The following is a 21426-nucleotide window of genomic DNA, read 5'->3' as shown; positions in this document are numbered from 1 at the left end:
AAAGCTTTCGACCAGTGCATACTTCCTGTCTTAACATATGGAGGAGAAACATGGACTTTAACAGAAGCCCTAAACAAAAAGCTGAGAACAACACAACATCGCATGGAGAAAAGTATGCTAAAAATAACATTAAGAGATAGGAAGACAAATATCTGGATAAGATCTCAAACAGGTGTCATGGATATTGTAAAATACATTAAACAGGCTAAGTGGAGATGGGCTGGCCATATTGCCAGATGCAGTGACGGGAGATGGACTAGAAAAACAACAGAGTGGAGACCAATGGATGGAGCAAGACAAAGAGAAAGTCCGAGAAGAAGGTGGAGAGATGAACTGGAACAAATTGCAGGAGTGAGATGGATGGGAGAAGCAGAAAACCGAGTGATCTGGAAAATCATGGGGGAGACCTTCATCCAGCAGTGGACAGAACCAGAAGGTTGAAGAAGAAGAAGAAGATGTGTGTGTGTTGTAATCACAGGTGCAACTTTCAAGTTGGGTGATGTAGCAGTTTTCGTGTCAGTCGATGAAGTGTGTGAGTGGAGCATGTCAGAAGTTGCATCATGGAACAAAGAGCTGTTATGAAATTTTACTATAAATTAGGAAAAACTGCTACAGAAGTGTACCAAGACCTAAAAAAAAGTTTACAGCAATGACTATCTTAGCTGTGCACAGATGCTCCACTGATTTTCAATTTTTAAAAGAGAGAATGGAGTCCCTGGAAGATGAACCATGCTGCAGACGGCCAGTTTCTGCATGGACAAATGAAAGTGTGGTGAAAGCGCAAATAACCACTAGGCTACTCACTGTACAGCTTGGTGTTGGAAAGGAAATGGCCAGATTACTCTTAGAAAGAGATTTGCATAACAGGAAGATTTGTTCGAGGTTTGTACCACACATATTGACACACAAACAGAGAGAGCACCAGGTTGCATGTTGTCAAAATTTCATTCATGTGTTTGATCAAGATCGTCATGTGTTGCAAAGAATTATCACCGGCGATGAAAATTGGTGTTTTCAGTTTGATCTGGAAATGCCAGAGCATGGAATGGCATGGAACGTCTTCTCCCCAGCAGAAGAAAGTTAGGTTGCAAAAATCACATGTCAAGACAGTGGTCATTGCTTATTTCAATGCTGCTAGAATTATCCACTGCGAATTTCTTCCTGAGGGCACCACAGCAAATGATCAGTATTATTTAGGAGTAATGCAACATCTGTATGCCCACATGCGATGTGTCAGGGAAGAACTGTTCCACAACAATTGGTTTCTGTTGTACAATAATGTGCCTGCGCACTATACACTGCCTGTGAAGCAGTTTCTGGCTTCAAAGTCGAACGAACTGTGTGATTGAACATCCCCCTCCACCCTCCCATTCATCAGATTTCTCTCCCACAGACTTTTTCCTCTTCCCAGAGATGAAGTATGCCTTGAAAGGGGAGCACTTCAGCAACATTGAGGACATCCAATGTGGTGTGACCCAAAGACTGAAGGAGGTTCCCGTTCAGGACTTCCACCGTGTCCTTCGAACACCTGTACGACAGATGTAAACATTGTGTGGAGTTGGAGGGAGATTATTTTGAATCTGTGTAATTTATTCCAAATATAGTTCTTTGCTTTGATATAATAATTGTTGCCTCATTACTTAATGGCCACACAGTGTATACACCTTATGTAGCTTGCAGCGATGGCCTTCTTGCACTTGCCAAGCTCAACTGTCTAAACATCTCCTGGTCCCCACTCTCTGTGCTCCTTGGTTTGTAGCAACACCCCACTAAATATCCTGTCTTGCCCACCTCTTCCTCACACCATATGCTTTCAAAATAATTTGTGTCACTGCCTTCCAAAGCCTCCACTTTTAGAAGACATAAGTTGTCACTTATCATAAGCAGTACTCCACCACCATGCTTTCCCTTCCTATCCTGCCAAAAAATGCTGTACCCTGTTACTTCTATTCCTGTTATTATATCCTCTTCTGTCAACCGCATCTCAGTGATTAATCTTTGGCTATGCTAATGCTATCAGCGCTATCAACTCCACTAGGCTAATCATTACCTGATGTCATTCTCCCTTCTCCCAAACACCCATTCCCACAAGAGGCCACCCCCTACTACCATCCACCCTGGTTATTCTAGTTTCCCTGCATTGACATGCCGACTCGTTCAGAAAACAGCAATCTCTCCTGATGCCTATGTCCTTCCTCATTCAAATGCAAGCGGCCTCTCATATTATAATAGTTTTTTTAATATAGCTAAATCTTTTCCATTATATATTATTATTATGTCCGCACGGTTAGCCTAGTGTCTGTGCACTTCGCAACCATATGCCTGGAGAAGGAGGGTCCTAGGTTCGATTCCCGTCTGTGACTTGAGGATCTGAAGGATCTTCCTCAACCATAGCCAAGTTAGCTGGTCTTGGGTGTGGACAGTAGGGTTTTTCCCCCAGTTTATTCTGGGGTTTTTCATCCCACAAAGCAGGCAAACCGGCATTTGAGAATTCAACACCTACAGACATAGGATACATATCAGCCCTACTGTGAACATATCAGCCCTAAGGTGGTCAGGATACATACATATCATATAGGATACATATCAGCCCTAACCTTATCCTGTGAACGGTTTTAGGTTCGATGATTAATAAGCCGATGATTTTTTACTGCAAGGTAAAAAAAGGGGGAAAAGGAATATGAGATGAGATGATATATATATATATGAGTAGATATGATATGAGTTTCTACATATATACTTTCTACATATATATATATATATATATATATATATATATATATATATGTAGAAAGTTTTTTACCTTGGGTATAATATATGTTAAAGATACCAAGTTATTTTAAATATAAATCTGTTTTTTTTTTTTACTCCATTTCCCAAGTGAGCAAACAGACAAGTCAGTCAAGTTTGCGACTGCAAGTGTTGCAAGTCTAGCTGACCCTGCACGTAGTGCAAGACCAAGGCAACTCGTGCTAAAGGTAGATTAAGCTCTGATCACTATTCTTAATATTTACCCTTAATGCAAAGCACATCTCTGGAGGAGATGTATGATGCTATGTATGAAAGGCAAGGGGCCACTACCCAGACTGCTTTCGACCTTTATTGAGGTCTCGTCAGTGGGAGCTAGGCTAAGAAATACTAAGTTTTAAGTAATACAGAGCTTATAAATATTCTACCAACACAAGTTACCATAAGGTGCTTTGACCTTATTAAATAAAAATCTCAGATGAGAGATAGATGTAGAAAGTTTTTTACCTTGAGTACAATATATGTTAAAGATACCAAGTTATTTTAAATATAAACCTGTTTTTTTTACTCCATTTCCTAAGTAAGCAAACAAACAAGTCAGTTAAGTTTGCACCTGCAAGTGTTGCAAGTCTAGCTGACCCTGCACGTAGTGCAAGACCAAGGCAACTCGTGTAAAGGTAGAATAAGCTCTGATCACTATTCTTAATATTTATCCTTAATGCAAAGCATATCTCTGGAACTGGAAACATCTACATATCCTTTATGAAATGCAGAGAACTGGCTAGGGCTTCTGATTTAATGTCCAATCTCACCTTCATATGGTGTGTCTCGTTAGTATATCCACTTGAAACTGAATGAATGAAGATGAGCTGTCAATTGGGGACTTAGCTGACAAATCATAACCTGTATTTGTTTAAACCAGAAACAAATGTGATGAAATTTTTGACTGGGGTATCAATCAGTTGAGAAAGGCCTGTTTTCATTAAGGGAACCAGGGCATATAGTGAAAAGTCAGTTCCTGAACAAACTGAACATCAGTAGAATTCAAGAAAATTCAAGATAGACACCATCAACATAAGAAGTATCAGTGGTTAAGAAGTTGAACTAAAAGAAAAATAAAGGAGTACTATATTCACATAATTGGTGTTGCTTAGATGTAAAACTAAAACAGGTGAGATCCTGCGAAATAAATATACTTGGGCAATAGCGATCAGATGCACTTTTTTATTGACAAGAAATTTCAGGTAGAATTATGTGGACAAATTTGAAAAGAGGGAATTGAAAAGTGAAATTTATTTGTGCCTATGGTTCCACAAAAGGCTCTGTGGGAATGATAGAAAGTCTTCTGTGGAGGAATTTTTTGACATTAGAGAAGACAGCTGGCATAAAGAAAACGAAAAAGCTGATCTTTGTTGGAGATCTACACATGAATCCTAAGCAAATGGAAAATGAAGAAAACTGCCAAGCAAATAATAATGGTAAGTGCCTGTTGGATTTCCTTTCAAATGCAGACTAGTAATCACTAACACCAAATTTCAACATAAAGCAGTGGACAAGTTTACACAGGGAGAAGAGAAAACAGATATCTTATTTGACTATATTATCGCTGATAGTGATATCTTCACACAGGTTCAGGATAGAGTATACAAGAGATTTGAAATGTGTAATGATCACCACTTAGTTTTAAGCAGGATAAAAATGAATATCATATTAAAAAGTATTAAATTAAAAGAATTAAAATCAAGCAGCTTTATAGGTTGAACTTTCAATTTTTCTTCAATGATGTATCATTCAAGAAAAAATGAAAGAATTTCAAAACAAGAACTAACCTTGGAGTCTGCGGCAAACCCTGAAAAAAACATTGACTGATTAATTTAGAGAAGCATAAGTTGAAGTTGTCAGCAAGGTTAGAAAAATCAAAATTGCATGGTGGATGCATGAATTTAAACAGGCAGTCTTGGAAAATAAAAAAAAATATATAAAAAAAAAATCCTAACAAATAAGTCAGCAGCTACTACAAGGAATACAGAGAAAAATGTAAGAGAGCTAAGCTTTGTTTAAAATTAACTAAACAAAAATCATGGAAAGGCTTTGTTAAGAATATCAAAGATAAATATGAGGAAGGTGGTCAAATATTATTATTATTATTCAGGCCTCCATGGAGTCAAAAGACTCATCGTGGGAGGTCCCTCCTAGGAAACACAAAGTATATCATACCACTCATATTCCAGAGGCTAATGTAAACGCTTAGAAATAGAGAAATGAATACAGTGAAAGGAATCAGAGATGATAAAAGTTATATGAAAACTGAAGATAATTCAAGATATTTGGAGTAATTACTTTAAAAGATTGCTAAATGAAACAATCAGTGATAGAAGTGTCATAGAAAATATTGAAAAAGGAATGCAATCAGGAGTACTTATGAATACTTGAAGTACTAAAAGTTCTGAAAAGCTTGAATTGTGGAAAAGCAGCTGGGGTAGATGATATTTGACAAGAAATGCTCATATATGGAGGTCTACACTGCATGTTCAGAAGAGCTGGCCAGAAGGTTGTCAGCCTGGTTGCTCAAGTGGTAAGCATATCTATTCTTGTGATTGTCTTTAGGCTGGAGATTAATTTTATTGCCTGGTGTGAGACTACCACCTTACTTATTGGGGACATGAAGTGGTGGCTTGAAGAAATTCCATGTTTAATATCTAGAGCAGGGTTTCTGGAATATATAAAAAATACCAAAATATATATATAAAATGAATAAAAAGAATCATAAGGTTCCCCTAAAATCTCCATGTATGAATGTATAGCTTTTCAAGAACCTTGAATAGGTGGGAGCCACATAAAAAAAAAAAAAGGGTATAGATATTAGAATAAACAAAGCTGTATCATGGGGAGTCAACTGAATAAATTTATATTGAAAGGAGAAGCAGAAGGAAAAGTGGTAGGAAAAGGAGTAACTATAGTATTCAACAGTAAATATGAGAATAATTTTCTTGAATGGCAAGCAATATCAAGTAGAAAGATGTGGGAAAATAACAGAATGGGAACTGAACAATGGGACTTATTTGTGCCTACAGTCCCCAGAAGGTCTTCTAAGGGAGAAGTCGAGGAAATTTTTGAGACACTAGAGAAGTCATTTGACACAGTGAAAAAGGAAAAGTGATCCTTGTTGGAGATCTAAACAGCAGAGTAGGAAATGATTGCCACACATATAGAAATGTTTTGGGAAAATTTGGAGAAAAGAGCAAAGCTAATAATAATGGTAAGTACCTGCTGGATTTCTGTTTAGGACATTGACTATTATTACTAACATCATGTTCCAACATAAAAATACACACATATTCACATGGAGAGAAGATGCAAGAAGCAAAAAACGGCTCATTGACTATGTTATTGTTGATAGCAATGTTTTCCCACTGGTTTAGGCCAGAAGAGTATACAGAGGATTTGAAATTGGAAGTGATCACTATTTAGTTTTTAACAGGATAAGTTGAATTTCATATTGAAAAGAAGAACATATAAGAAAGTTTTAAAGAAAATAAAAGTTGAGCAGCTATCAGATATGAACTGCAGACTAAAATACACAAACATTATTCAAGAAAAAATGAAACAGTTTGAGAACAAGAACCAAATCTTGGAGAGTCATTGGCAAGCCCTGAAGAAAACACTGATTGATTCAGCCAGAGAGACATGTGGTGAGGTTGTCTGTAAGGATAGAAAAATCAGAACTCCATGGTGCACTCAAGAAGTTAAAGAGGAAGTCAGAGAAAAGAATAAAGCATATTTTGAATTCCTGGCAAGCAAATCAGCTTGCAAAAATGAAATAAAGCAAACCACCATGTAAAATTATCTAAACGCGATCATGGTAAAAACTTTGGAGCGAACATAGAAAATAAATCAGGAAGGTGGAAAAATATTTTGGAGGCTATTGAAAAAGTTTAGAAATTTAGGAAAAAGTACTGTAAAAGGAATCAGAGATGATAAAGGTGACATGAAAATTGAAGATAAAGATATTCTAGATGTCTGGAGCAATTACTTAGAATGTTTCTAAGTGAAACAAACAGTGACGTGACAGAAATGCAACCAGGAATACATATCAATTCTTGAAATAGAAAAATCTATCAACAGCCTGAAATGTTGCATGGCATCTGGAGTAGATGATTCATAATAAAGTTTAATGGAATAACTACAGCATAAGAGGAATAATAATAATAATAATAATAATAATTATTATTATTATTATTATTATTATCATTATCAGATCTCCATGGAGTCAGGAAACTCGTTGCAGGAAGTCCCACTCTCACATGCGCAGCTCATCATACCTTAAATGCACTCACCACGCTTTCAGGCATTTCATTCCAATCATTGCCTGAAATCACTCTCCATGCCAAAAAATCTATTCCTTATCCGCCTTGCTCATACCCTGCATAATTACAACTTTCAGGGATGGTCTTTTGTTCTCCCTGTCTCCAGACATTCTGTGAAAAGTCATCCACATTAATCTGGTAATGATCCCTTACCAACTTATATGTTATGATCATGTTCCCTTCCTCCTTCTACCAACTCTCTGCAATTTGTGTTCTCTCCATCTGTCCTTATACTCCACATTCCAGAGACCAGAAACCAACTTAGTCAATTGTCTCTGAACCATCTTCAACAGCTCATCATCCTTTTAAAAACCAGGCAACCAAATCTCACAGTAATCCATATGCAGTCTGATTAAGCTTTGTATAGTGGAATCATAACATCCTTACTTCTACATGTTGGTGTTCTCAACATCAGTGCCATAATCTCCTGTGTCATTCTTACAATTTTAGCAAAATATCCAGGAAATTTCAAGTCCCTATCCATCATCACTCCCAGATCTTTCACCTCCTTTCACCTTCACCTTCTCTGAGATATCCCCCCACCAACCCTATACTCTGCATCCCATCTTTGCATCCCAAATTTTAAAACCTTATACTTTGCTACTATTTCATGTTTTTAGCTTAGATGCTCTGTTAATGAGATGCAGTTTAAAAGATAGAGTTCTATCCATAGTGATGCTCAGATATTTTGGGAATCTGTTGTAGCATAGCAGTTTGTGGTTGAAGTAGACTATCAGTTCTTTGTTAGCCTGGTTATTGTTCAGGTGGAAGCATGTAACTTCTGTTTTGCTAGGATTTGGGCATAATCTCCATTTCCAGAAGTATTCATCTAGGACTGCAAGGTCATTTGTTAGTATATCTTCTATTGTAGTAAAGTTGTTGTGTCTGATGGCTAGTACAATGTCATCAGCATAATAAAACTCACATCAGGAATCTCATGATACAAATCACAATGATTGATTTGAATATCTTCTAATATATCTTCTAATAAGAAGATATTAGATATAAGTGTATCTAATAAAAAATAGGCTTTAGAAAAAATAATGATCAATACAAAGATTTGATTGGTAATAAATCCAAGAATCATGTTTATAAGATAACTGGTAAAGATCAGCAGTCTGTGAGATTAATTAAATGGAGATTCACTGTAGGAGAAAAGAACTAATGATACCATTATGCAAGTCTTTAATGAGACTAATATTTGATTATGGCTACCAGATCTACTCAGATCTGGTAGCCATAATCAAGGTTTTTAATAGATATCAAGGAAAGATATTTTATTCAGAGTAGGTTGACAAAGTGTATTAAGTGATTATATCATAATAGATATGAGAATATGTTGCTAGTGATAATCTAATATCTAAGAAGAGATGGAGAGGAGATATAATTGAAGTTTATAAATAATTTAATTTAGGATGTATATAAGATAGTAGCAGGGGTTTACTGATTTCTGTTTAAATCAGCTCTGCTAGAGGGCATAATAGTAAAGAAATAACTCAGTTAGTAGATGGAGCTCACTGGTCGGAAAGACCTGGTTTCAAAGGATGCAAAGAACCTATATCATGGTTTTTCAATGGAAAGTGAACTATCTGGTCTCATACGATGGTGGAAGGGTTTAGCAAAGTTTAATATATATAGTATATAAATAAATAAATATTATTATTATTATTATCTCCAAGGTTTAAAATACTTCATTTGTAAATGCCAACAGGTGTATACCTACTAGTTTGTGCCTATGTGTATTATTATTATTATTATTATTATTCAGGCCTCCAAGGAGTCAAAAGACTCTCGAGGGAGGTCCTTCCTAAGACATAAAGTCTGTCAAGACTCACTGAGGGGAGGTCCTCCCCTGAGAAACACAAAGTCTATCATACCACTCTTTAAACTCACTGACCGTTCTCGCTCCCACCACTCCATCAGGCAATGCATTCCACGGCTCAACCACCCTCCACACAAAGAAACCACTCCTTACCCTCTTGCTCACAGTTTCCTTTCGTAACTTCCAGGGATGGCCTCTTGTCATCACTCCTTCCCGCTGATCAACCAAGCGAAAGAACTCCCCAGTGTCAACCCTGTAACCACCTCTCAACAGTTTAAAAGTCTCAATCATATCACCTCTCCTTCTTCTATCCACCAAACTCTGCAGTCCACATTCTCTCAGCCGATCCTCATAACTATCCTTGTACAGTCCTGAAACCATCTTTGTCATCCGTCTTTGTATCCTTTCCACAGTTAATTTATCCCCTTCAAATCCTGGGGACCAAATCTGAGAACAATAGTCCAAGTGTGGTCTGATCAGAGACTTATACAATGGAATGATAACCCTCTTATCTCTGCAGGTCAGTGTCCTTCTCATAATAGCAGCAATCCTCTGTGTTACCTTCACCACCTTTGCAATATGTCCCCTAAACTTCAGGTTTCTATGAATCATCAACCCCAGATCTCTTGTCTCCCCTACTTCCTCCAGTATAACTCCTCCTATAGAGTATGCAGCATCCCATCGATGTTTCCCAAACCTCAAGACCTTACATTTTGCTGCATTAAACTGACACCCCCATTCATTTGCCCATCTATCTAGCTTATTTAAATCCTCTTGCAGGGCTACCACATCTGCACTATTACTAATAATCCTTCCCAGCTTCGCATCATCTGCAAACAACTGAATATCCCCCTGCAATCCACTGGCTATGTCATTGATATAAAGGTTAAACAATATAGGTCCTAGTACTGAGCCCTGTGGGACCCCACTTGTAACCCTCTGCTTCCTGGAAACTGCTCCACCATACACAACTCTCTGATACCTATCAGACAGCCAATCCTGAATCCAGTTGACCAATCTGACATCCAGACCCATGTGCTGCAACTTAAATATCAGCTTATCATGTGGCACCCTGTCAAATGCCTTCGCCAAGTCTAAGAAAATTGCAGTATATGCCTTTCCTTCATCTAATGTTCTTGTAACTTTATTATAAAAGGCTAGCATATTGCTAAAACAAGAGCGTCCTTTCACAAATCCATGTTGATTCTCACAGATAACATTACCCTCATCTGCCCAATGCTGTACACGGTCTCTCACTACTTTCTCCAAGATCTTAACAACTACTGATGACACACAGACTGGCATATAATTAGACACGTCCAGTCTGTTACCACCCTTATGCAATGGCACTATCTTACCTTCCTTCCATTCCCTGGGCACCTTTGCCAAAGCCAGACTTTCATTGAAAAGCCACGTTAAAGGTACTGTCAATTCCCTAGCACATTCTCTCAAAACTCGTGGCGAAATACCATCCAGTCCCACAGCTTTACTGACATCCAGAGTACTCAGTATCTGAAACACACTCTCCTCCTGTACCTCCAGACCTCGTACCAGTCCTATCCCTCTAGCATTAAAACTGACTCCTCTAGGATGAAATACTCAAATAAAGTGTTCATTGAACAATTCCACTATGTCCTCTGCATCAGTCACTCTATTCCCATTTTTATCCCACAATATCATTCTTCCACAGTCATTTCTCCTCCTACTGGCCACATAGCTAAAAAATTCCCTAGGATTTTCTTTGGATCTTAGGGCCAATCTCCTCTCATATTCCAGTTTCGCTTTCCTTACCACACTAGTCACTCTTCTGGCCTGTGTCTTATATTCCTCATGCATCTCTTCACCTATCTCCTTATATCTCTTCCATAGCCTCTTTTTCGCATGCAATTCCTGTTTAATATTGTTTGTCATCCACTTTACTCCAAATTGCATCCTCTTCTTCACTCGTGGTATACAACTTACCATTGCTGATAACAAATATTCTTTCACAATTTCCCACGCACTGGTGATATCCCGGCCTTCCAATTCCTCCCTCCATGAAAAAACTCCCAAAGTTGACGTCTAAGACTATTATAATCACCTGCCTTATAATTCCACATAAGTTCCCGTCTCTTTGATACTCCTGCATGTCTATTCATTTTCCAAGTCAACACCATATGGTCACTCTCTCCAACTGGTGGGAGAGACGTCAACTCAGTTATTATCAACTCTTCTGATGCTATAACCAAATCCAAAATTTTTGAACCTCTTGTTCCCTCTGTTACATGTTGCCTAAGACATTTGTCCCTCAAGAATTCTAGAAATTCCATTCTCCTATTGCTACATGCATCTTCCTCTCTCCAATTTATACTACTGAAGTTAAAATCTTCCATAACAATCATTCTTCTTGCACTTGCCAAACTTAGCTGTCTAAACATCTCCTGGTCCCCATCCTCTGTGCTCCTGGGTCTGTAGCAACACCCCACTAAATATCATGTCTTGCCTACCTCTACCTCACACCATACGCTCTCAAAATCATTTGTCTCACTTCCTTCCAAATTCTCCACTCTTAGAGGACATAGGTCATCACTTATCATAAGCAGTACCCCACCACCACGTTTTCCCCTCCTATCCTGACGAAAAATGCTATACCCAGCGACTTCTATTCCTGTTGTTATATCCCCTTCTGTCAACCACATCTCAGTGATCGCAATAATTTTTGGCCAGGCTGATGCTATCTGCGCCACCAATTCCTCTCCCTTATTCCCGATACTCCTGGCATTAGTATACAGCATATAAATGCCATTGTTTCTATACCCAGCATTATCTCTTCTGGACTCCACTGGGCTCAGTGTTACCTGACATTGTCTCCCTTCTCCCAAGTATCCATTCTCACAAGAGGCCACCCCTGCTATCATCCTCCCTGGGACACACTGACTCGTTCAGAACAGCAATCTCTCCAGATGCCTACGTCCTTCCTCATTCAAATGTAAACAGTCTCTCGCATACAACTCCTCTCTTTCCTCAAACACACTCCAGGCATCCACATATACCAGTCCTCTCTTGTCACACATTCTCGCTATTATGCCATTCAATATCACCGCTCTTCTGCTCAGCTCATCATTATCATACCTAGGCAACACGCACACTATTTTTCCTCTCTCTGTCTTCTTCTGTACAGTCTCAAGCAAAAATCTCATATCTCTCGCTGCCCGACTTACATTACCACTCAAGTCATTCGTTCCTACCATCACAATCATCTCATCCACCCTTTCACCTCTCTTAATTGCCAGTATGATCAGAATTTTCTTTCATGGAAGATTGTAATGTCTCAAGTCATCCACAATGAATGTCATGTTTTAGACAGTATTTATTCCTAATTTATTCTTGAGAAGTAACCTGGAACAGAGTTAGTAACATACCTGTGCTGATGGTTCTTTTCAACTATCATCTCATGCTTGTCACCATATTTATTTCATGTTTAGAGTTACTCTTATAAAACATTTTGTCTTTTGATTGTTACTACATTTGGGGCGGGATGGGTGTTTATTATGCATTCATAGTTAGCTTAGATTAAAATAAATATCATTGTATAATTATGAATTAATATAAGCAGTTTAATTTATTTTCAGTTCAGACTACAGTAACTCTTAGAGGATATTCTTACTTAACATATAGAGTGTATGATTGGGCGGATCGTGCTCATTCAGATATGAACAGGATTAGTGTCATTTTCAGGGTAAGTATTGCTCAACTGTTTGCTTTATTTATGTATTTTTTTTTCCACTGAGAAATCTGCACAGAATTTTAATTTTGTATTATATATTATGTGATTTTAATTATTTAAAACTTTAATTATTTTAATTTTTTATTTAAATTTTAAATTTATTTCAATTAAAAGTTTAAGGAAAACTAGGATTTGAACTGCTGAAACAAAAGTGATGTTAATTCTCACTGTCTAGAGATCATTTTTATAACGAGAGATAGTTTCAGTTTGTGTAACTGGTAGAATTACAACTCTTTAGTTGGCAAATGCTAGGTTCAGATATTAACAAGTGGGGATAACTTAGCATCATTGACTGTATAGTCAGTATACTGCAGTGCAATTTATGATTTTTATTGCCAGGCTTTTTATTATCAAGAACAGTAGCATAAGTCTATTTTATTACAGGTGTATTTTATTGTAGGTGTCAAAATGCTGAAAGTATTTAGTATAATTATGCCTTCAGTAAAATGTTTCTGTACAGGGTATCCTCTTATTAAATTCTTTTGTTAAAATTTTTAATCAAATTTGTGTCCAAATTATTTTTGACTGACTATTTCTTCTTTTTTAAATTGTCTTCAGTAAAAATTCAAAAGTACATTCTTCTCTTGAAACGAATTGATAACTCAACATGCAAATCATGCTGAGGTTCCCTTCTAAAAAAAACATATTGCAGTTGATAGTAATTACAGTTTTAGCATAGAAATCATAATTCCATCATTTGCACTATATGTTTTTTTTTTCTTTTTTTGTTTAAGGAAAGTTAAGCCTGACAAGACAGTTTTTATAAACAACAACTTCAATTAAAAAAACATGTAAATCCATGTGGCGTTTTCATAAATGTCCAGTTTGGGGGAGTTTTCAGTGAGTCTTTATTGTTAAATTTCTGCTCTCCAACCCACTGTGGGAAGAATGTCTGCAAAAAATTTTTAAAGTGGTAGATGATTTTGGTTGCTCAGTACCAGACCATCACTCCATTTATTTGAGGTAGATCTTGAATAAATTCCATTTGGTCATCTGATCAGGATTTATAGATTCTAGATTTTTTTTCTCACCCTAAGCCTATCCATGATACTTGCATATATGTACTGTGGGTTGCCAACCTTCTAGTTAGGATTTACAAAAATCATTGATTCATGCTGAAGTTCCTGGAATCTAGTTAATTGCATTAGAACTGATGGAGTGATTCTACACAAATTTTGGCACATGCAGAAAATCACTGTGGAGTGCATCTGTCATTTTCCATACGCATGGATAGGCTTATGTGTTCATCAGACATTTTTGTAATAGATTTCACGGTTTGATATGAACACAGATGGATAAGAAAATAACTATTTATTAACATAAAAGCTAATATTTCGCTGGTATTATATCCAGCATCTTCAGAGCACACAACACAAAGTTTGTTACAAATGCATAACAACCACAATCCGGTGTAACAGTGGGGACAGTATAAGTGATTGCAGCGTGCAACACAAGACTAAAGTCCTAATATGGCGCCATCTAGGTTAAAAAAAAAAAAATCCAAAGTTTTGAAATAGTAGTCCAAATGATAGTCTTAGAAAGTTTGAAAAAATGAAATAAAATAAAAGTAATAAATATTAATTTGGTCTTAAGATGACTGTCTCCCAAATCTTTGGTAGATTTATACAGCCATACTTGTTAAGGTTTGGAGTATGTTTTAAGGCTTCTGTTGATTCCAGGAACAACCTCTCTGACTTGTAGAAGCTTCTGTGCATTACTTTTGTTTCTTTCCAATTGATCCTGTGTGCAGGGGTATCCAAAGCATGGTCTGCCAGACCCGACTTGCCATAGCGAAAGTGTCGGATATATTTTTTGTGTTCACTGAGGCGGATGTCCACAGTTCTTCCTGCCTGTCCATAGTAGGCTTGATGGCAAGAACAGGGCCTACTATCAAGCCTACTACAGACAGACAGGAAGAACTGTGGACATCTGCCTCAGTGAACACAAAAAATATATCCGACACTTTCGCTATGGCAAGTCGGGTCTGGCAGACCATGCTTTGGATACCCCTGCACACAGGATCAATTGGAAAGAAACAAAAGTAATGCACAGAAGCCTCTACAAGTCAGAGAGGTTGTTCCTGGAATCAACAGAAACCTTAAAACATACTCCAAACCTTAACAAGTATGGCTGTATAAATCTACCAAAGATTTGGGAGACAGTCATCTTAAGACCAAATAAATATTTATTACTTTTATTTTATTTCATTTTTTCAAACTTTCTAAGACTATCATTTGGACTACTATTTCAAAACTTTGGATTTTTTTAAACCTAGATGGCGCCATATTAGGACTTGAGTCTTGTGTTGCATGCTGCAATTACTTTTGCTAGCCCCACTGTTACACCAGATTGTGGTTGTTTTGCATTTGTAACAAACTTTGTATTGTGTGCTCTGAAGATGCTGGATATAATACCAGTGAAATATTAGCTTTTAAATTGATAAATAGTTATTTTCTTATCCATCTGTGTTCATATCAAACCGTGAAATCTATTACAAAAATGTCATTTTCCATATTTTACTTTTTCTGAAGGGCATTCATTCTCATTCTTCACTGAATGTTTGTGTTCTCTAAAGTGCATTTGATAATGCCAGCTGGGTTGGAAAAATGTTATCTTGCAAATAATTTATTTAGTTATTAAATTATTTATTTTCATTGCAGTTCTGTCATTTTTCTGAAAACTCCAACATGATTCATTGTGACAGCTATGGAAATTTGTATATGGAAGGACAGAAGTCACTGGCACTACTGGCTATATTCCTTGACAGTACATCACATGGTCAACATCATGATAACTGCAATCGCTGACTTTTGTATGGATTGCTTCTTCATATGAGAAACAGTATACATTTTATTACTGCTACATCATATACATTATACTCCCAAATATTATGTGGTTTGTGACTTAAAATTCTAAGAAGTTAGAATTGAATACTCCTTCCTCTTCCATATCATGCCAAAAAATAACAAAAAAGTCCCTAAATGTCTCAAGTTTTTTTTTTTAATTTCAAGATAAATTTATTTCATTTTTTTTTAAAGTGTAGTGATTATAATTGTTGGTCTTTTTATTGCAACAGGTAGATTTTCGGTTCTAACATTTTTTAATGAGCTTTAAGTCAATCCATTAAGTTATTAAAATTCAAAATTTTCTAAGAAAATACTCTGATTTCATGATGCAACATCATTTCATAATCTAGGACCAAAAGAACATTCATAAGGACTTTTCGGTTGAAGGCCAGTTAGCTAGTCTCATATGGAGGTGGCAGGGTGTTTCCTTCTGGAAGATTGAGTTTTTCATCCCAAAAAAAGAGACAAATCATCCAGAAGAACAAGTGATTAACACATATAAAACTGGCCCCATAGCCTTAGTTGCTTTAGCAGTAACTCTGAATATCCTCACTGTCAACATCAAACTTTCCTGAAGCTTCATCATCTCCATCATCTCACAGTATCTGACACATGCAATGTATAAGTGCATACCAAGGGTTAAGTGAGTAAATACAGTATGAGTGAAATGGATGAACAGTGAAATCGAGCAAGCTGTGCTGGAAAAGAAAAGAAAAAAAAAGACTATGGAGGAGGTACAAGACAGTTGGTGGTAATCGGATCCATGAAGAGCATAAAGTGCGGGCTAGAAAGGTAATGAGCATGGTAAAGAAAGAAAAGGTGCAGCATGAGAGGAGATCATTTGGTTGGTCAGACCAAGGTTAACTCAAGGGAATTTTTTGGTTATATGGCAATCAAGAGAAAGCAAAAATATGGCAGGTTGACACTGGTGGATAGTCATGACAACAGAATAACAGCTGCAAAAGATCTAGTTGAGTGAGTTATTGAATGAGCACTTTATCAGGATATATCATACTGGTGTAAATGATGTGGTGCAATATATAGAGGGAAGCAAGTATTAGGAAAATTGAAAGTAAAAGAATCAGAGGTGCATCAGGTGTTGATTGAGTTAGATGTTAATAAGGCTGTAGGAATGGATGACATATCACCATGTAAGGAATGTGCACAACAGTTAGCTATGCCATCCTTGACCTGGTTATTCAATGAAAGTCTTGCAGTGGATAAGGTTCCTAAGGTGTGGAAAAAAGGCAAAACAGTACCACTCCACAAGCGTGGTTCTAAGACAGAAATTTCCATCTATAGACCAGTTTGTATAAGTGTAGTTGTTGTCAAGGTGTTGGAGAATTGGCTAGGAATAGAACACAAGATTAGGTTGATGAGCATAGTATTTTTTATGATGGTCAGCATGGATTTGTAAAGGGTAGGTCTTTTAGCAACTTACTTGTATTTTATGAAAAGGTGATCGTACATCTTAGAGAATTATCGTCTTCTTTATTGTTTTGAATTATCGTTTTGAATTAAAATTCAAAATTTTCTAAGAAATATCTAAGAAAAAGGTGATGACTGTGTTAGATAAGGGAGAATCATGTACAGTGATATTCTTGGACTTAGCAAAAGCATTTGATAGATTACTCTGTACAAGCTGCAGAAAAAGGAATAGATAGTACTTTTGTACTATCTATTCCTCTGATGGATCAAAGATTGGCTCTCTGAATGATACCAGCAGGTGGTGTATGATGGAACAGTGTTTCAAAAAAGGAGGATAACCAGTGGCATGCCTCAGGATTCTGTTCTTGGGCCACTGCTGTCTAGCTTGTAAATGATATATCATGTGGACTGACTGGGATCTTCAGTTGGTTGATGATGATTCAAAGTTAGGGAGAATTTTCCCAAAGAGAATAAACATCAGTAGTAGCACTGCTGATGTTTATTCTCTTTGGGAAGATTTTAATGTACTTTTGACTTGGACAAAGGAGTGAGATTGTAGTTTTATATTAATAAGTGCAAGGCATTGCATTTTGGAGTGCAGAAATATATGGCTCTGTACTATATCGACAGCATCATACTGCAGAAGTGGATGAGATTCGAGATTTGAGAGTGATGGTTGACAGTAGACTGAAGTTTAGTGGGTATATTGCTAGTGTTGCAAAATCTGCACATCATAGTGCTGCTATGATAAGAAGTACTCTAACATGTAGGGATAAAGAAGTGGTTGTGCACTGTAGAAAGTGCTGATCAGATTACACTTGGACTATTGTGCTCGAATCTGGTCACATGGTCTTCAATGTGATATGGAGATATTGGAGACTGTCCAGAGGCAAGTGACTAAGACAATGTCAGGATTTTGGAATGCTGGCTATGAGAGAAGTTGAAGAGATGTGGATTACAGAGTTTAGTGGATAGGAGAAAGAGAGGTGATATGATAGAGACATTTAAGTTAGTGAGAGGATTTTATCAGATTAATCCAGAGGGGATTATTAAAAAGAGTAGACTGTGAGAGGGGAAGAACCAGAGGTCATCTCTGGAAGTTTTGAAAAATTGTGGTGAAGACAGGTGTGAGAAGTTGATTTTTTACATGGAGAATTGTCAGTGAATGTGTTAAAAATATGGCAATTAATTAAATCTTATTATCTTTATATTCTTATTAAATCTGTCGTCTGCTGTGCCATTGTAAAATTTACGTTTATCTTATTCAAAACTTATTCTCAAAATTTTACTTTACTTTATACTTTAACCTTACTTTAACTCAACCTTATCTTAAACAGTCATAACTCCAAGCTCTTAATACGTTGCTTGATTTAATCTCTTAAATTTCAATCCTCTTTTTCCCTTTTTGTCTCAAGGCCGCAAATATTATTGTTCACGTGTGAAACCTTCAGATCTAAGAAATTGCCTCTGGCTGGAGCCAATCTCTTTGTCTAAACAACTGGCATTTTTTCTAAATTGAATTTTGGAAATTTATTTGATTTCTAGCTGCGCCACCAAAATTCGTGGATAGGAGATTAATATCCTTCCAAAGAAAAACACTCAGTAAAACATGGAACATTTCTCTCTCACTTAATACTAAATCTAGCAATGTAATACTTTTATACTCCAGTCGTGCCTATTCAACTCTAGGACACACAGATTCGAATTTTATGAGCAGTGCATTGGTATGCAAGAATCAGGCAATTATTTAAACAAGAAAACAATTTATTCATAATCAAAGAAATTTATTCATAATCAAAGAAAGTACAAAATGGTTAATGCCAAAATTACAAGTTAATTCTCTGGCTCTATACTTCAATAACAACTCATGAATACAAATACAGTTAAACCTCTTAGGTAAACAATCCTTGTAAAACAACATGTCTATGATATTTCTTTAGTTAACACTTAATCACACACAGAGTAACTCTTCCATTCTAAACAAAAGCAGGCATAGCTAATACCAACAATATTAAGCACAAAATATTTCACCTTAAATTATGCTATGTTTTTTCTCATACAACTGAACAAGATAATTCAAAGATTAGCCTAATGCCTATAGCCCTCAATTATTATTACAAAGAAAACTTCAGACAAATCACCATAATACTTTTTTTTGGGATTTGTGAGATCGCTTCTTACTATTACGGACTTCAGGAACTTGGCAGCATGAAAATTCGGTAACTACTTTCTTCAAACTAGTGCGAGATGCCAGAAGTGCGAGACAACTCAAATTAGTTGTCTTGCACTTCTGGCATCTGTCTGCTGGAATGCAGGACTCTGACCTTGAATCGGGGCAGCCTTCCCGAACCTGGATCCAAAATAGAATGAAGACGAACTTATTCTGCCACACACACATCGAATCTGCCTCTCCTTCTGCATGGCCTTCCACCTGAAGACGATTAGCAAAACTCCGATGCCGTAACCCTCGCAACTTACATCGCAATCCCGTAACCTGTCTCACCGTAACCCTCTCGTAACAGCTTCGCCGTAGCTCGTCATGTCTCAGCAATCCCCTTTTATCTGGCTCCTTTGACCTTGGGTTCTGCTATGTTTTTTTCCTTGGGTATTTCATGGGTCTGCACTCGCCACCTTTTTCCATCGTTGCATTAATGTGGGAAACCCCAGTACATATTTGACCTTCGTGATTGTAATTGCCCTAGGTCATAAGTTAATAAGATAATCCGTCTGGAAATATCCTTGGTCTGGAACTTTCTTTTGACATAAATTATTTTACATTTAACTTTCTTTGTTCTTTTTACAAAATTTTGGCGGTTACACTATTTAACAATTTACAAAAATTCATTTCTATATTACTAAACATAAATATGGAAGGATTTTGTATAAAAATCCTTCTATACATGATTTTACAAATGCAACTCATTATCAGAATGTGTTGTTAAAGGAGTGTTAAGGATTTTAAGATTGTATATGATGAGTATGTTGTCAGTTGAACCTCCCACATTGAGTCTGCTGGTTCCATGGAGGGTATAATAATAATAATAAGAGAAACAAGCGAGTGTGGATATGCAGTAAGTGAGATATTCTGATGGTCCGTGAGGCTTGTTTAAATCAGAGTAGGGAACACGGCATTAGAACTGAAAAGGTTGTTCTGGAGGAAGATTGTGTGAATGCTAAGAAAGCATGTGAAACTGATAGTGAAAATAAGTGTGATTGACATTAAAGTGTGCAACAAAGACATTAAAAAACATAGTACAATTAATGGGAAGATTGAGAGTGGGATTGATAGTGAACAAGCTTTTGTGACTAACGATGAGATAGTGAGAATGAATGATAGCAAAAAAGAATGCAATATTTGAAAGCTGTGTTGGTGAAGAGGAGGCAAGAAATGAAATAGATATAGAGTGAAATGAAGAGAATTGTAGATATGTATCAAAGAGTGAAGAAGATGGAAATAATTGATATTTCTATGAAAGAGATAATGAAATACTTGTAAGTGGCATTGCATGGGGAATTCAATTATTAGAAGCATTGTGAACAAGAAGATGCACAAGCTTTGTTTTTTGATTAAATGAACAGAGTGATTGAGATTTTGGATATAAGGAGTAAGCAAGCAAAAGAATTGCTGGTGGTAGTAGGAACAAATGACGTGACTGGGAACAAGAAGAATATAAAACTGGATATCAGGAGGCTATTGAGAAGAATAAAAGATAATAGCATGATGGGAAAAGTAGTCAGTTTGTTGCCCAGGTATGACAGTAATGAGATGAGGAAGAGAGCAAGGGTTATGAATAATATGTTAGCTGAAATGTGTGAAGAGAAAGGAGTTCAGTTTGTTAATGTATGGAATGAGTTTAAAGGACAAATTGAACTGTATAAGATGATGGACTGCATTTGAAATGTTTTGGTGCGAGTTATTTGGAGAGACTGCTGCTGAAAGGGAGAGCGTAATTAGTGCAGAGAATGGATCTGAGCAAGTAAGAAGCATTGTGGAAGAGCAGAAGAGTAGAATGGAAGGAAGAATTGAAGTGATGCATATGAATGAAGACATGTTAGCATGAATGTAGAGAATGAGAGAATAAGTGTGTAAAAAAAAACAAAAAAAAACAGGGAAGTGGGGAGACTCATGGTGGACAGGGGAACATGGTGTGAGAGAAGTCAGTGCTCTCAAAGAGGAAATGAAAGTGTGAGCAGACAAGACAGGAATAGGATGGCTTTAAATGTAAGGGAAACAGTTGGGTTTGAAGAGGGTTCCAGGATGGGTAATGAGAGAAAGGAATGGCTTGAGGAAGGCATGGAGAACTCACATCTAATAAGTGGTATCAGTGAAATGTGTTGTAGATCCAGAAATGAGATGCTATGTTTCTGTATGAATGCTAAAATGCTGATATCAGAAACAAGGGAAATGAAATGGTTTCATTTCATTTCCCTTGTCATTCATCCAAAAAT

The 21426-nt window shown here is 36.8% G+C and overlaps 1 protein-coding gene across 7 annotated transcripts in view; it reads left to right on the top strand.

Annotated features, from left to right (window-relative positions):
• The window catches only part of axo (axotactin), a 927649-nt gene that overhangs the window by 179387 nt on the left and 726836 nt on the right, over window positions 1–21426 (top strand). For all 7 annotated transcript variants that reach the window (XM_090410025.1, XM_090410024.1, XM_090410023.1 and 4 more), the window contains one exon: window positions 12549–12655. In XM_090410025.1, coding sequence (XP_090266151.1) covers window positions 12549–12655 — 107 coding nt within the window. The remainder of the gene's footprint in view (window positions 1–12548; window positions 12656–21426) is intronic.

This window comes from Typopeltis vanoorti, chromosome 20, assembly GCF_054136105.1.
Source record: "Typopeltis vanoorti isolate ZY-2024b chromosome 20, IOZ_Tvanoo_1.0, whole genome shotgun sequence".
Taxonomy (NCBI): domain Eukaryota; kingdom Metazoa; phylum Arthropoda; class Arachnida; order Uropygi; family Thelyphonidae; genus Typopeltis; species Typopeltis vanoorti.
The sequence above is the reverse complement of the archived record's forward strand: the minus strand, read 5'-3'. Positions and strand labels throughout refer to the sequence as shown.